Source organism: Lipophrys pholis, assembly GCF_963383615.2.
Source record: "Lipophrys pholis genome assembly, chromosome: 4".
NCBI lineage: Eukaryota > Metazoa > Chordata > Actinopteri > Blenniiformes > Blenniidae > Lipophrys > Lipophrys pholis.
Window position 1 is genome coordinate 20459159 of NC_137637.1, and position 16254 is coordinate 20475412.

At 39.7% G+C, this 16254-nt stretch overlaps 2 protein-coding genes across 2 annotated transcripts; both read right to left on the reverse strand.

Moving 5' to 3' along the window:
- Window positions 1-10211, reverse strand: LOC308107990 (phosphatidylinositol 5-phosphate 4-kinase type-2 gamma-like). Its single transcript, XM_080460632.1, has 10 exons — window positions 9169-10211; window positions 8993-9090; window positions 8131-8227; window positions 7292-7438; window positions 5774-5920; window positions 5300-5338; window positions 3568-3681; window positions 3238-3490; window positions 2968-3071; window positions 1-1686 (listed from the first exon to the last, which is right to left on the reverse strand). The coding sequence occupies exons 1-10, from the start codon at window positions 9310-9312 to the stop codon at window positions 1606-1608; spliced, it is 1224 nt and encodes a 407-aa protein (XP_080316758.1). The 5' UTR covers window positions 9313-10211; the 3' UTR covers window positions 1-1605.
- A 1919-nt stretch (window positions 10212-12130) lies between these two features.
- LOC308108198 (insulin-like growth factor-binding protein 6) lies at window positions 12131-14132 on the reverse strand. The gene is made up of 4 exons (XM_080460970.1): window positions 13660-14132; window positions 13326-13354; window positions 13125-13244; window positions 12131-13010 (listed from the first exon to the last, which is right to left on the reverse strand). Exons 1-4 carry the CDS (start codon window positions 13988-13990, stop codon window positions 12906-12908), a joined length of 585 nt encoding a protein of 194 aa, XP_080317096.1. The 5' UTR covers window positions 13991-14132; the 3' UTR covers window positions 12131-12905.
- Between the last annotated feature and the right edge of the window lie 2122 nt (window positions 14133-16254).

Here is a 16254-nt window from a genome sequence, read left to right on the forward strand (position 1 = left end):
CATCGGAGGGAGAAAAGTTTATTATCAACTCCAAGGTTGGTGTTGAATGGCTTTTTCTTTTTTTAACCTGGACGATGGAAAGCGACTGAATCATTGCATTAGCCATGTGTCTGTACCTTTCCACCCATTTGAGTCACACAAGGTAAAAAAATAAATAAAACATTCATGTAAGATACAGCAGCACCCTCTACAAAACCAATCAATCTCTTTTTGAGATCACTTATAAGAGGAGCGAGAGCTTTGTGGAGCCCCTTAAATACGGACGGATTTCCATGTCTATGTTCACACAACTGTGAAAAGCTCACAGCCAGAATTCAGCTCTAAAAAGCAGGATTACTAAGGCAAACACAGCAGTCAGGCACCAGACTTCGCAAACCTTTCACAGAGTTTCTTTTGCGCACGCTGAGAAAACAAAAGCAAATTAATATACAATTATTAAGAGACCATTTTTTTGTATTGGAATTACAGGGGTAAAAAAACAATACAGCACAATTGCACCGGTGATCGTGCTTGACATTCATTTTTATTTAAAGAAACATTTACATCCTGAGCCACATTAGAGGTTGAGCCTTTCAGTTCTCCTTGTGAAGGCGTTTCCTTCAGGTATGCCGGTGTCCTCTAACAGTCCAAAAATATGCATTTGTGGTTTGCTGGTGACTCTAAATTGTTGTGAAGGTGAGTGTGATTGTCTATTTCTCCGTGTTTGACTCTTTGCCCTTTGTTTATTGGGATCAACCAAAGTCCCCCACAACTCTAAATTAGACAAAACAGTGTAAAATATGATTGAATATATGTTTAGATGAGTGAAGCAATTAATTGGTTTTCATGTGCAAAGACTCCTTAGAGAACACTTTGTATTTTATACCATCTCTTGTGGCCAGGTAGGCGTGTGTTAAGTGGCCTTTCATGTTAGTTAACCCTAAAAGGTGACACAGCACAATATAATTCACTGAAAACAAGAAGAGGAATGTCAAAACTTCTGTCAAAATAATTAATGAGGCTTTAAAGTGTAAAAGTACATTTTCTTTATTGACATGCAAAAATCAAAAGAATTAAATTAATTTGGTGTTCCAGATTTTTTTTGAACTACTTCACTATATATATGCAGGATTTTCAAACATCTTTCACTGTTTTTCTTAAATATGAATATTTCAATATCAGTGAATGTCTGTAGCACGTCTGAGATGTCTGAGAACACGAGACATGATCCCAAAAGATTTTCCTAATTAGCATTATCACTGAATAAGAAGTTAAAAAGAGGGAAATACAAATCAATACTCCAAAATCCCCCCAAGTAGTGGTAATTCTCAGACGGAAAGCTGGAAATGTCATGGATGAATGTAATGAAAAAAACATCTCCAATCACCTCTGGTCATCATGAAAAATAAAATAAATATCAGTCGTTTAGTTGCATGACTCTACATGCTTCAGGGATCCTCTGTATCTGTGAAGTGTTGCCAAAGATTTAAAGGAAAACAGAACTCATCAGCCGCCAGTTGCCAGAAAAACCCACTGCCTTGGATATAAACTCATTAAAATGATGTTGACTTGGCACAGCGTGGGTATTGCACAGTTGCAATATTCATGTATTAAAAGATTCTTGAATTAGGCAAACATCTTAGCGATGAACTCTTTGAAACGTTTGGCATACTGCTCTGGATGAACTGTTGAGATTTCTGCACCTGCCTGCACAACACACGTGGGGGGGGGGGGGGGGGAAAGCAGTTGATTAGAAAAAGAGAAAAGCATAAACAGCGAAATGTTGTTTTTTTTTATCAATACTGAGTAAAGGCACGTACTGCAACAACAAAAGAATGGACGAAACGTTTCCTTTAAATCTGGAGTTCCCCCTTCCGGGCTAAAAGAATGGGCCGTTACCAGGTTTCTGCAAAGCTTGGTAATGATCCATTTATTCAACTCAGAAGTGTTTCAGGGGAAACGTCAAAAAAACAAAAAAACAAGGGTGTCACACAAGCAGCATGCAGGCCAATTCAAACTGTACACCCACAGAATCATCTTGCACAAGTTAAAAGTTACAAGAAGAAGTTAGCTGCAAGTTTTTAATATAAGTGACTGCTGCTCCTAATCAGCCCTTTGGGATGCAGCGTTTCAGTAAGAGTGGAGTTCATAAAGCAACACTGGGACCCAGAACTGGGGAGAGATCAGACATGCAGCAGCAAAAAGCCAGCGACCCTTTACTTGTTAAGTAGTGTGAGACTCAAAGCCATACCATGGGGGCGAGTTTGTGAAAAACAGTAGGCTGCAGAAATTGTGCTCCGAGATTCGACAAGCTCTTGCTCACATTAAACGGAGGAGAAACACTGAGCCTGCGAACTGGGAGCAATCGGATCAGTTTAATAATCAGATCTGATGCGTTTACAGGCACTTTACAAACCCTGGTTTGCATCTTTCAGTTCATCGTTGGATTTAGTTACACAAGACTCAAAATAACCTATATTATTATAACCCTAAATACTTTCAAAACATCTGCTTCTCTTTCCCAAAACGCCAATACCCACAGTCCAAGTGTTATCTGTGTTGAGGGCTTGGATTTCATTTAACAAAAATTTGTGTCCTCTTCAATCCAGAACTTTCTCTTCCTCAACTGATTTCAACTGCCATCATGACTGAATAGACTCTACCGTCTTTACCTGGAATTCCAAAAAGCAGTATCGAGTATGGAAGGGAACTGGCTCCGTGTCACAGATAGTTCATGCCGCACTTTGTTTTCAGACATTTTAAGCATCAGTATTTTTAGGCCATTAAGCCATCATCTTACTGGACCAACCCCATGAGGATCTAACTGGGCTGAATGTGGCCCCTGAACTTAGAGGAGTTTGTCCCCCCTGATCAAAACCGTGCAGGGCAGGGGCTCTACAGCACCAGGATCAGGGACGCTGCTTCAACAGGATTGAAGGTGCAGAGTACAGATGCAACGAACCCCATTAAAGAACCTTGATCTCTCACCCCGTGTTTGACAGCCTTGGCAGCATGGGCAGCTTTCTTCTTGGTGTCGTACTGTGTCAGCACATCAATCAGACCCATAAAATACACCTCTCTCTGGGGCGCACCTACACAGGGAAGTGATTTATACCATTAATATGGGGCGATATTGATTCGCACATATGACTTTGAATGCTACAGCATGGTGTGCAGTGAGGTTTAGTTGTCCTACAGCTACAGAGCTCCTTTAACCGGTTTAAAACTACCGGAGACATCGCAGCAGTCAGGACTCACCTACAGCGCTCTGAACAGCATACACATCCACGTAGGGATCGAACTCGCCTGGACCCATGGGCTTGAAGGAGTTCATGTAGCCAGCTATACCTTCAGGGGAGGTGGAGTAGAGAGGAGGAGGCAGGCCATTTTCATCCTCCGCTTCCTCCTCGTAGGGAGACTCCATTTCCTCCTCCTCCTCCTCCTCAGCTCTATCAACATTGTGGATACCCAGCAGTAGGCTGTAGTCCATGATCCTCATACGTACTAGAAACTGCAGACATACACCCGATAGTCTCAGCCAATTAGAAACACAATCTACAAATACGTGGTAACACTCTCTTTTTTTACCTCAATGTCTCGGTTGAGCTTGTCCATAAGCTTTCCTTTCTCTTCGTCACTCACATACACCTTCTGCATGTTATTTCTGAAGTCTACATCCTTAAACGTGGGCACTTCTTTGACCTAAAATTACAGAGGGAAGAATCACATATCATTTGCATTTTTCCTCATTAAAACATTATTAGCCCTCCTATTTTCAGTAACATAAAGCTCAAATAATAATCCAGAAAATTGTGTTTTCCAAATCAGTAGAGAGCGAAATATCAAAGGCTTCCACAGCTCTGCAGTTAATCAAACTCAATCTATTCACCCAGATATTTTTTAGTCTTTTTTTATCTAGGTCAGCGTCGCCTGAGGCCGAAAGGGAGGCTTCTGATATTATTTCAATAGCCTGTTGCTAAGTGATATCTTTTTTTTTCCCTCTGAATACATTGATGACGGTCTAATCTGAAAATCACATTTGTCATAATGCACAAACAATAACAGTTAATCACTGGAAAAACAATTTCACACTCTGCCCTCAGTCACACTTTTCTAAAAGTACATTTCTTGGTTTGCAGTCAGAGACGTAGCCCGTCAACCTGAGAAGAACAGCTTGAATACTAAGTACGCCCACATCTTCGCATACACCGTGGCAGCACGGGTGCAGCCATTTCCAGCTTATTAGGTTTCACTTGTTTAATAAAAACAACATATTATGGACTTGGGCAGTATTTACACTTGTGGCGCAGTTCCTTGATCCAAGTGTGGATCCTGAACCAAACCTGGAAGAGGCGAAAGAGATATATATACTCGGGTCTGTTTATTATTATATATAATAGAGATGCCAGTACGAGCACAAAGTAAACTACATTGTGCACAGCTTTGCTACATTGAGATGAATGCAGTGCAAGATATGCTGTCTTGCTGTTGCTGGCAATAATTTTTTTTTTATTTATTTTTTTTTTTTTAAATCAACAGCCCACAAAAAGCTTAAACACATTAAAACAGCAGTAGGAATTCCCTCACTGTATAAATCAGTTAGAAATTGCTGTGAGAAGACAATATAGTGGTCAACACACCTTGGGTTTGGTCCGGTTACAGTTTCTTTTCCTGTGCGACATTCAAAATTAATACAAACGGCAACAATTTATTTTGACGTGAACTGATTGTACTCAAACCTCCGAGTGAACGAATGGACAAGATGTGAGGAATGTGAAAAGCACATTCATTTAAATTTTTCTTGCAACTGGTATATCTTTATCAATGAATACAGCTGCATAATATTGTCTTCGTAGTTTCTTACATAGTACTGCATTTGCTTGAATGATGTTGAGCAACCTTTGCTTTTGTCCATCCAGTCATTGTCTATACTGCTTTATTCACCTCAGCATTGCGGGGTACCGGAGGCGATCCCAGCCGACTATGGGCAAAGGATGGATACACCCTGGGACAAGATTAATTGCCCTCAAAGTTATGGTTTGGACTGAGAGAGGAGATTCACACGCACACCTGTAAAGAAAACATGCAAACTCCAAACAGAAAGCTCCCCGCAACTAGACTCAAACCAGGATTATTGTTTGGTGAGGGCGCTAACCACTACACCACCATGGGAGCCCCCTTGCTCCAAAATTAAAAGCCTTACATGCGAGCTGACTGCAAGATTCCAGGAAGCCTCCAAATGTAAATTCAGCTGTTGAACATGGTGTGTAACATTAACATTATGTATCTCATACGACATCTTGCTTTACCGTGATCTCACCTTCTCCTTAAAACTTGCTTCACGAGACACCAGGGAGCCCTGGAGGAAAGTTTCCAACATGTCACTGTTTAACCAAATGGCTTGTTTAATCATACATAATATATGAATACAACAGTCCGCAGTGGATTTGGGTTGACATGACTGGCTTTAGTAAGACTGAGCAAAATTATGTGATGCGTTTAGTGTCTTGATGGAAACACTTTTAAAGAGTTTATGAGAAGCAATTTCTCACTGAATACACACATGCATCATTTTTAAAAGAATCTATATTTGATTTGTGACATTATACATCTCCTTGTAAATGAGTGATCACGTAAAGATGTGGAGGTCTACATATTCTAACGTACGCCCTCTTCCTTTCATAAAGCCCTGTGGTTAGCATTCATGTCTTCACGACATTCAATAAATCCAGATTGAGTGAAAAGACATATGAATCTGTGCTGATTGCAGATGTCACACTGGTGCAGGAGTTACCTTGAGGTCGTACTTTCTATGTACGTGCAGTCGGTGGCTGCACATGTTCCTCATCACCAACAGGTACGTGTCCTCACTGTCCACAGTGACTCTGTACATGGCCAGAAACTGAGGGAGCAGTGTGCTGCCATGGCAGGTTACAATGTGCTGGAAGAGTGAATGAATGAGCACTCATGAGGGACAAATGGAAATGTCAGACTTGGGTTTGAGCAAAAATGCAAAAAAAAAAAAAAAAAAAAAAAAAAAAAAAAAAAAAAGATCCTCCATTGGCATTTGATCATCACTGAACGTGCATCAGAGAATGTAAAAAACATACAAAACAGACTTTCACTTTACAATAGATTGGCAAACTGCGTGGAATGGCCCTTAATAGTGTGATACAGTAATGCTTTTATGAGTCATACTAAAAAGACAGGATGCATTCAGCCTCACCTGATACGGAGTCCTCACAACCTGTAAATATTGTGCATCTATTGATCCACAAGTGCTGGTAAAGCGTGGCGAAATGCATTAATGCGAAAGAACAGAAGGAGAAGACCAAGTTTGTATGCAACAAAGGCAACAATGCAAGTATTAAGAAATGCTGTGATCAATACCTCTCAATATATACAAAATGTGTTTTTTTTTTCAGTGAAACTCCTCAAGGCACCTTTAAACTCTTATCTGGTGCTTTCACACCATTTTGTAAGCGATTCTCATCAACGTAAGGAATACGTTTTGACAAAGACCCTGAGAAACATTTGAAAGGCCCTTCAACTACTATAGTATTCCTCTTTGTCTTAATAGTCACAGGATTCGTCTTAAACTGGAAAAGCGGAGGTTAATGCAATTAATTACAGCTCAACACCATTTAGTTGTTTTGAATACGGCTCAGCTCACAGCCTCACTAAAACACCTTAATACAACCGAACCTGTTTAAAGTCATTTTTGCTTTTTCCAACAATATCGTTGAAGAGTTCTGCTGGGAATGGTCCCTTTTAAGATGGTACAAAGCACAATAATACCAATGTGACGTGTTCATTTTGGTAAAATGTCAAAGCAGTCCACGTTTCTACTCAGCCGATTCAAATTTAACTTGTTTTCAAATATGCTTTGATATGTGTGTCTCCTGAAGAAAATAAAAAGGCCATGACAGTATTTTCTTTCTTTTTTTTTTTTTGTGGGGAGGGGATAAAGGATATTCTTTTTATAAAGTCTGATTTAAATGTAAAAGCTGGAGCCCTGTTCATGTACCATTACTTCTGGAGGAAAAACTCCCTGTTTGAAATTCTAACACTCATCCCTCAGCTTTGATGTTGTAAAAACCTTTGCCATGGCAACCAGGGTTATCATGGAAAAAGGGGCACGTATTTTTCTTCCAGTATACAGGTGACAATGTTAAAAAAAAAAAGAAAAAAAAGAGTGGAAGAACGCGAGTAAAGGAATGCATGATGAGACTCTGCAGAGTGAAACATTGAATGAATGAAATCAACTTCAGTAAAATATGAATTGAAAGGTTTTGGGAGGTCCATACAGTACCTGGTGATACTCAGAGAGGATGCTATGCATTTCTTCCACCTCCTCACTGGAAATTTCTTTTACAACCAGAGTGTGGTCATATGAGGTCAGCAGCCCGCCACATACCCCCTCCTCATCTCGGAGTGGGGAACTGCGGGCCAAAGAAACCTGCACCAGCAAGTAGAGCAAAATGGGCCTTCAGACAGTGACTCACCCTGCATGACGAAACGCTTTCACTAAAACACTCGCACAGATTTATTATGCAAATACAATCGTCGAGCTCCAACAGGAAAATTGAGAAGCATACGTTGAATTTGGTCACACAGGAACATATGCACCATTATTGTACACTTTTTTTTTTTTTTTTTTTTTTTAAACAATTCCTGCCTCAACCCTTCATTAAATATTTCCAGGGTGCTTGTAAATATTTTAAGACGTATTCAAATTTTTTTTTTTTTACACATAATTCTGACCCAATCAACACATTTTTAAAACTGTCACATTCTAGAACTCCCACAAATACCAGAAGCAACCATCTTGGTATATAGCAATAGTTGCTCCTGTATTCTGTGACTGGAATTAACTCAACATCGGAGTCAAAATACTCATACAAGATGTCCCTGATAATAATGTACTAAGCAAATGTGTAATGGTCAGGTTGACTGTGCACCACTTTGCACACGCAAATGTGACACAAAGGAAATGCAAATCTTGAAAACAGCAGGTCAATGTATGAAAAGGAGATTGGTATCTACCAAAGGAAACTCTGTGTGATTTGGTCATTGAAAGAGATTGCCTTGGTTTACTCAAGTTTTATGTTTTGTTTTCCTCCCACAGACACTGCATGTTCATCATCATACCTGGAAATCCTGGTCTTCAATGCCAAAGTGCTCTCGCAGGTTTCGGAACACCTGTGGGCAATACTCTTTAAATTTGAACTGCCCAGGAAGGTTCTCTCTACGGAGCAAACAAGATTCAAAAGGCAGAACAATAACAAAGCACTGATTCACTGTGTAGTCACATTCTTCTTCAGAAAAAGCATCAAGACAAACATTTCATAAAACAGTTTTCAGCACCCTGCTGTTTGACACTTTTCACAGCAAATCACATTTAAAAAAAAAACAAAACTTATTGTACCTTTATTTCTAGTAAACTCTCAGCCTGGGAACTGTATTTGAACTTGAGAAAATCTGTTTTATTGTTCTTCTGACCCTGTTTATGGGACTTTACTGGACCTGGATTCCTGAATGGATTAAAGGATTATTGAAAGCCACTCAGTTTTCCAGGCTCAATGCTTATAGAAAATGAACCTCAAGTAAGACATTTCCCAGAAACAGATTTTGAAAAAGACTTTTCTTTCCCTAACATACTCAGACGAATACTCATCTCTGGTGATTTCAAGAACTTTGTAAAATACATTTGGCAACTTTTATCAATCTCATTGTAATCTCTGCTCATTTGTTTGCTTCGCATGGCCGCTTTAAAAACACAGGATTGAAAGTTTTTGCATTTCTAACTGCAGTTTGACGCATCACGCACAATCTTGCCCCGTTCATAGTGATGCTGTAGCTGTGGAATGTTTCCAACGAGGAGCACAGGGGTGTGTTGTTTGTGATAAGCACAAGCTGATAAACAAATCACGAGAGCAGCAACTAAACATTTGACAGAATAGTCAGGCAGCAGGACGCATGCTCCTACAATCATGCACACAGAGCACAGTACTTGTTGAAGAGGTGATTGTTGACTTTGATCTTGGTGCTGGCTTTGAAATCGTCTGGGAGCAGCATGACAGGTACAGGCACCTGGCTCAGGTCGTTAATCTGCGCATGATCAGTGGATGAATAGTTGATGAACGTGAGCAGATGGTGGAAACACACATTAGAAAGTGTTATAGCTACCGAATGACTGACTCCCCACATCAGCACGCTCATCACGGGGTCGCTGGCTTCCTTCACTTTCTGCTGCACGAAGTGTTTCTTCTTGGTTTTCCTCTTGGGCGCCAGGGTGCTCAGCGGGTTGGAGGTGGCGCTGGGTGAAGACATGGCACTTTTCCAGGTAGCCTGTGTCCTTATGTCTGTCTGTCTGTCTGTCTGTCTGTCTGTCTGTCTGTCTGTCTGTCCTCTTCTCTCCTCTCCTCTCCTCTCCCCTGAGTCTGTGCGAGCAGGCTTCAGCTGGAGTGTGCGTGTCGCCCCGTGTATGTAAAGCGCGCCGAGGTGCGCTCAGTGCGCAGCAGCCCGTGGGAGCAGTGGATCAACTCCTCCTGATCCACACACCTTTTCATCGCTTCACACAATGAAGCAAACAGGTGCAAAGCCCCCGGCACACCGGCATCAATCAGGATCACAGCCATTCTGATTTAACAACGGCCAAGATATTCTGAATTATGTGTAGCTGGAGGGAACTTCATCATAATGTCTCTTTTTAAATGACTCTAGATATATTTACCGACTGTAAATACAATATTAGTGGTTTGATTTTAATTCCAAATACGATTTCTATGAAAACTAAAGAATCTACAATCGCAAGTTATTTGAAATCAGAATCCATATCTTTGTATAATTTCTTTATCCGCTGATGTTTGCATGTTTTTACTCATTTGATGAATGATCAATGATGGGGTCATGTGACCTTGATCAACTTCTCAGTAAGACGTTCGTTGCTGATCTTGATGAAAACTGTGACAGTTGCCATGAAAACACGCCATCTCTAACAGGAAACGCACAAGTTTTAAATTCACTATACCATAGAATGAAGATAGAAGTATTTAGTTTGTCTGAATATGTCCAGTGAAGTCACATGACATGAATAATTTAAAATGTTTACTTCCCTAAAGAAAGAGAGAGCAACTGCACTGGTGGCCACTTGAATTTAAAGTCAACGTTGTAGTGTTATCCAGTGCAGCACCATGTGCACAGATCAGCTGCTCGCAACTCGTGGACTCTCAGATTGTTGCACACTATAGTTTTACCTAAACCCCCAAAGAAACTAAGGTTGTAGTTGTTGTTCCAGATAAATGAAGCCATTGGCTGAAATGAGCCTCTTAGCGCTTAAAAATCTGACTGCCAAGGGCTGCAGCTGATCGTATTATTTTTTTTTTTTTTGCCACAGTCTAAAGCCTGGCTGAAGGATTTCTTATGAAAATTACAAGATTGATAAATCGAAAAAAAAAATAATAATAAAAAATCTAAAAACTTTTATATGAGGTGTTTTGGTGATGTTAATTTCCCCGTAGGTGTAAAAGTGAATGTATGTCTCTTTGTCTTTGTCTTGCGATGGACAGTATGTGTCACTCATCCAAATCTGTATGAATATTTATAATAAAGTCACATGACATTGGAGAGTGAATTTACAATTAAATGCAAAGAAGTGCATTTGGTGTTTAAGCAGTGTGGGTATCAAGGTACCTCCACCTTTCCTAACTGTCTTCTTCATAAAGTGTATTTTGACGCCACTAGTCTGAGCGATGTATCCAAACTGGGAGGTCTCGTGGAGAAGTGGGTGGTTGTTGAGAGTTCACATAAACTGATTGGACATCTTTCAACTGAAGAAATGTACTCGCTCCACAAAAAATAAGGTATTTTCACATTTTTGTGGCTCGTATTGAAAGAGGTAAATTAACACCGTGACAACACTTATAGCAGTTTGTAACAATGAAGCTGGTCATCACCAGGTGAAATAACTGTGAGATGAGTCAACAGCAGAAAACTAAGTAACAGCTGTGTAATACGTTTTCACAAATATAGAGTGAAAATAAACTTTACATCCTTTGTTGATGTGAGGGACGGATGAGGCTGCTTTATCTCTTTTCTGGACTCTGACGGCAGCAATGACGCAGCACTGCTGAAGGCCATGATGTTTGTTTCTTATAGACACTTGAATGCTGTAAACTAGGAAATTGGATTTTCACAACTAGTAACTATCCCAGTTCCAAGCTGCATGAAAGATGAGTTCAGAATGAAAGCTGTGGCATTCTCTACAAAAACACATCACGTTCAACCTTTTCTCAAAGTAAAACACACTAGTCACTGTAGTTATTCTAAATACCACAGTATGATAGAAAAAAATACAGTAAATGTTTTGCTTTTTACGAGACTTATTCTAACTGTAGACTTTAACTCTCATGTCTGCCAGGATTTAACACTTATTCAGTGTTTTACAAATAGGCAAACAGCAATACAAATTATGGATCTATAGCCTCCATTTGTATGTCCAAATGTGTTTAATTTGTGGTATTTTTGATATGTTTTATGAATGAACTAAAAAAAAATTAAATAAATGAATGAAAATATGAATCAACCAAATACACTAGTCCATTACATGTTTTACGAAAACATCAATTTACATTAATTATCTAAAATGACAATACACTGAACCTTTCACCATATTTAAATCAAATGTTCTAGTTTAGCTTATAAAAGTACACAAATATAAAGAAAAAAAATGCTCATACATTGAATAGAATAAGGCTAAAATGTAGAGCAGATGAACTGTGTTAAGTGGAAATGAATAGGTTTGATTTAATGCCAGTTGGAATTTTGGAATTGATATTGATCGTTCAAAGTATATAAAAATACAGTGTGTGTGTGTGTGTGTGTGTGTGTGTGTGTGTGTGTGTGTGTGTGTGTCTGTGTGTCTGTGTGTCTGTGTGTGTGTGTGTCTGTAAATGAATAAGGTAATCTTTACAGTGGTTTTCAAAGTGTGGGGCAGGCGTCCCCTGGGGGGCGCCAGAAAGCTTCAATAGGGTCACAGTAGCAGGAAAAACCTATAACCAGGGCTGTTGTCTTTTTTTACACCAATGGGTACATTTTCCTTGTATTAGTGAAAAAAAAAATGAAATGAATAAAACTTTCCTTTAACTTAATTCTCTTAAATAGTTTTTATTGTTGCAGCGCATTACATAAAACAAAATAGGCCGTTCAATACCATCTGGTAATTCAGTTCATCAATATAAGCCTTGAAATATAATACTGACCTCAGTGTTTAAAACTATGAAGATGATACAGGTCTGAAAATATCTAAAAAGACCTCTTGAGGGTAATCACTGGTAAGAGTCAACATTATCATAAATACAATCATATAAAAGTAACATAAATAGGATTACAGGATGATACTATATGCAATAATAGCATCAAAATAGTTACACTGGTTTCTTAGAATAAAACACAAGTGAAAATATATAAATAGGTTATAATATTAAAATTATAAAAATAGATAATTGAACAAACAAACACTAACTGAAGACCCTGTCTACCTGCAGTTGGATCCATGGCAAATTTATGAACAAGCTGAATGTTTTCAATTCAAACAGTATGAGCAGTTTTTTTTAAACAGTCATATCATTATTGTCATATTACTGAGCAAAAACAAGGTCCAGCTGGTGTCGGATTCTGATTAGAAAGTTTGAGTGAAATGTTCATTACATTTCATATGATAAAACTCTACATCTATCTTTGACAGAGGGTGCAGGATGATGAAGTTTCACCTGATTGTAAGCCACTTTTCATCAGTGAAGATCAGCTCCCAGCTGATGGAAAATGAGATGAGAGAGGCTTTTCTCGTTTCCTTTAGTCTCTGTTTGATGTTCCTTCATCTTAAAGTCATGTTGGTCGAGGAGCTTCAGCCTTTTTCATGCTTCTCAACAACCCCGACTGCCCTTCTGTTTGGGTTTTAAAGCGACCGGCATGCCATTCTCATCCACACACCAACACTTTCCTCGCTTCATACCTCGGGATGACCAGCACTGCACAAACAACACAAAAAGACACAGGGCTTCAAGCAGAGCTGCAACTACATCCTGGTTTTTGGAAGCTGTCCACTTGTTAAGTTTGAATATTCCTCTTATTGGAAAACTGACCTGCTTCTTCCTGAAGAAGCCACGCTTGTCACAGTTGGGCATGTAGATATCATGATGGGACTCGAACAGGTGGGCGTCAAGACCTGTGATCAGTGTCCTTAGCAGTTTACGACAAGGTGCCTTTAAGAGGAGACAAATATTTATTTAGTGCAAACCTGATTTCCTGACAGTGATGAATCCTTTACTGATGTGTACATTTACCTCATTTGGATCCTCAGTTGGACGTGCGTCTAGGGTCAAATAGAGACAAAAACATATTGCATGGATCAAAACATGTCAAATCCTTAATCTAAAAAATAGATATTATATCCTTTCTTACTTTCCTTCGTTTCTCTTTACGATGCACCAAAATATTTTCCCACAACACTATGAGATGATATTTCAGAGCTTTCTCTGATCAGAGCCCCTCCCCCAAGAACAATAATTGAATAGTAATTGTTTGGGGGTCAAAAATCCACTGCACTGTAGAGACCCCTCGTCATTCAAACATACTTCCATAGCATGTTTTAGGCACAATGAGCTGTGTGAGCCTTACCTACGGTGTAGACCTGAGTAGTTGTGGTGGTGCTGCTGGCATTGCTGCAGACTCCTCTGCCTTCCAGCAGAGCTCGGAGGGGCCTCTGCTCCTCCTCTGGGGGTGCGCAGCGCATACCGTTGGCGCAGCTCAGAGTGTAGACTCCACACGGCTCCCCGAGAGCCAGCGTGGTGGCGTTTGGCTCTGCTGATGGGGCACTCTGTGGCTGCTTCCCTTTACAGGTGGGACATCCCCTCGACGGTGTGGTCAGTGGGCTCGAAAGAGTCGTCTGCAGGAGGAGTAGCATCATGACGGTGAAACACAGAAGCATCTTAGTGGAGAGGTTGTCCATTATTGCCAGTGTCTAATCCAGTCTTGTTAATTGTTTTCTAATAAAGGTTTCCTTATCTAACTCTGCTAACAATTTTGAATATAATTAAACTGTGCTGCCTTGGACTGCCGTCTCTCAACCAACACAAAGTGATAATGAAGCTGAGAGACACCACAGGGAGCAGCTTTTAAAGAGCCTGAACCAGTGTGGAAAGGTATCAGAGAGCACGTGATGGAGAATGTTAGCTTTCCCTCTCATTTCCACACAGCTGAGCACACCCCGTTTGACTTGTCTCTGACACATAAAAACACTCACGCATGCTCATGCCATTTGTTGTCTGTCATCATGGAGGACGTTAATGTTTTCTTCGCTGATAATTCACAAGTGCCAGCAGTGTTTGCTCCTCAATCCCTCTGCCTTTTCCCCACTTGAAGGATTACTAATTTGTCCCTTAATTTGGGTAAACAATCCAGAAAACAAATAAATAGCAATGTTCTTGTTTTAAAGTTACTGCTGATGGTCGTTTTAACAATTGGCCATCTGGCTGCACATGAATGTGAAAATATTCCTGTCATCAGTCACTGGTTGCTATATGTGAAATAATGCTGAGTAAGCAGATTGAGGAAATAGTGCCATTTAAATTGGGAAAAATAAAGTCTCTTGTTGAAATAATGAAATGACAACATTCAAATGTGGATGGTAGTTTTACATCATTTAAAGCTGACAGTTTTTCCAATTCCATCATGTTTCTGTAACAGCTTGTAACATCACTTACATTATAAATGTTACACAAATCCTGACTAAGAAATATTGAATAAGAAGTACCCCAAGTATAAATGTGAGACATTTACAACAGAGTAAATGTGTGTTTCCTATTGCAGTAGCATACTCCCACTCACACAGACTTTTATTTTCTTCTTTTTTTTCTTCTTTTTTTTTTTTTTGGTATCTCGGGATGTTGGGAGGGGGTCCACATCCATTCTCAAGGAAAAACTGCGGGTCTCCTGGGATGAAAGGTCAGAAACAATTGTACAGTGAGTTCCAAAAAAAAACAAAAAACGCTCAGCATGTAAATGAAATGAAACATTCATTTTTCATCCTTGTTTTGGTCTTTTCTTCATGCAGCAACCACAAAACAAACACTATGTTCCCAGTGTGTGTGTTTACATGGTTGTTATAACTGTAGGGCTGAAGTCTTAAAGGAAATGCTTGACACTGAAAGACTGAAGGAGTGCCACTCAAGGCTAGATGACTAAGACATCAATAGCCAAAAGCAAAAAGTCCCACCCAGTAGATTCCACATTGTGAGTCACAAACACATTGAAAGAAGAGAGGATCACAAAACTTTGAGTGCTCATTAAATTTAATGTATGATTATAAAGAGCACCAAATACCAGATAATGCCAATGAACCCATAAGTTACTCACCAGAGCTAGAGGGGATAAAGTTTAACAAGGAGCTTTTCATAGGTGTATTACCTGAACATGAATAAAGTGGGAATCCACAAATTGTCAAAATGTTATCTTCAAATTTGTTTTACAATTACACGAGTTAATTGGTCTTTAATTCATCTTTTAATTTGTGACTAGAAGAAAATCTTCCCACCTGTTTTGTTCATCAATATATTGCACATTTATTATGTCTCTTTCAAAGATGCTTGCTGAGTGGTTAGCGAGAAGGTCCCGTGTCTGATTCCAGGTTGGGCTGTGGGGCCTTCCTGTGTGGAGATTTGTAGTTTCTCCTTGAATGACTGTTGTGGATCCTCCAGTATCCTCCCACAGTCCAAAAGCATGCATTAGAAGCTAAATGGTGGCTCTTTGCACGGCGGCGCAGTGGCTAGTGCTCTTGCCTCACAGTTCAAATAAAGCCCGGGGGCTTTTCTGTGTGGAATTGCATGTTCATCCTGTGTTCGCGTGGGTTTCCTCCGGGTACTCCGGTTTCCACCACAGTCCAAAAAACATGGACCAATGGACTGGATGTATCCTGCCTTTGCCCAGAATTAGCCCATGATTAGCTGGGATCAGATCTTTGATTTACAAGTATGTGCTGTACATTACAGTTTAAAATGTTTGTCGATTTAACAATAACACCAATGTTAGAAATCATAATGCCAACTTTTCTGTAGCCCAAACGATCTTTCGAGGAAATTCAGACAAAAGCATTAACACTGACAGTTTCTATACCCTGAGAGTAACCCTTGTTACATTTTTAAATATTGCATGGTGATGTGATCACTGTATTTTAGGCTCATTCTAGTTCAAAACTATATCAGCTGTAAGTCCAAG

Coding starts and splice junctions, on each gene's coding strand:
- LOC308107990 (XM_080460632.1), bottom strand. CDS start 9,312: ATGTCTTCACCCAGCGCCACCTCCAACCCGCTGAGCACCCTGGCGCCC. Junction 8,228..8,992: donor AACAATCACCTCTTCAACAA/GTACTGTGCTCT, acceptor TTTGCTCCGTAG/AGAGAACCTTCCTGGGCAGT. Junction 5,921..7,291: donor TCCTCTCTGAGTATCACCAG/GTACTGTATGGA, acceptor TCACTCTTCCAG/CACATTGTAACCTGCCATGG.
- LOC308108198 (XM_080460970.1), bottom strand. CDS start 13,990: ATGGACAACCTCTCCACTAAGATGCTTCTGTGTTTCACCGTCATGATG. Junction 13,355..13,659: donor TACTCAGGTCTACACCGTAG/GTAAGGCTCACA, acceptor ATTTGACCCTAG/ACGCACGTCCAACTGAGGAT. Junction 13,245..13,325: donor CAACTGAGGATCCAAATGAG/GTAAATGTACAC, acceptor CTCCTCTTAAAG/GCACCTTGTCGTAAACTGCT.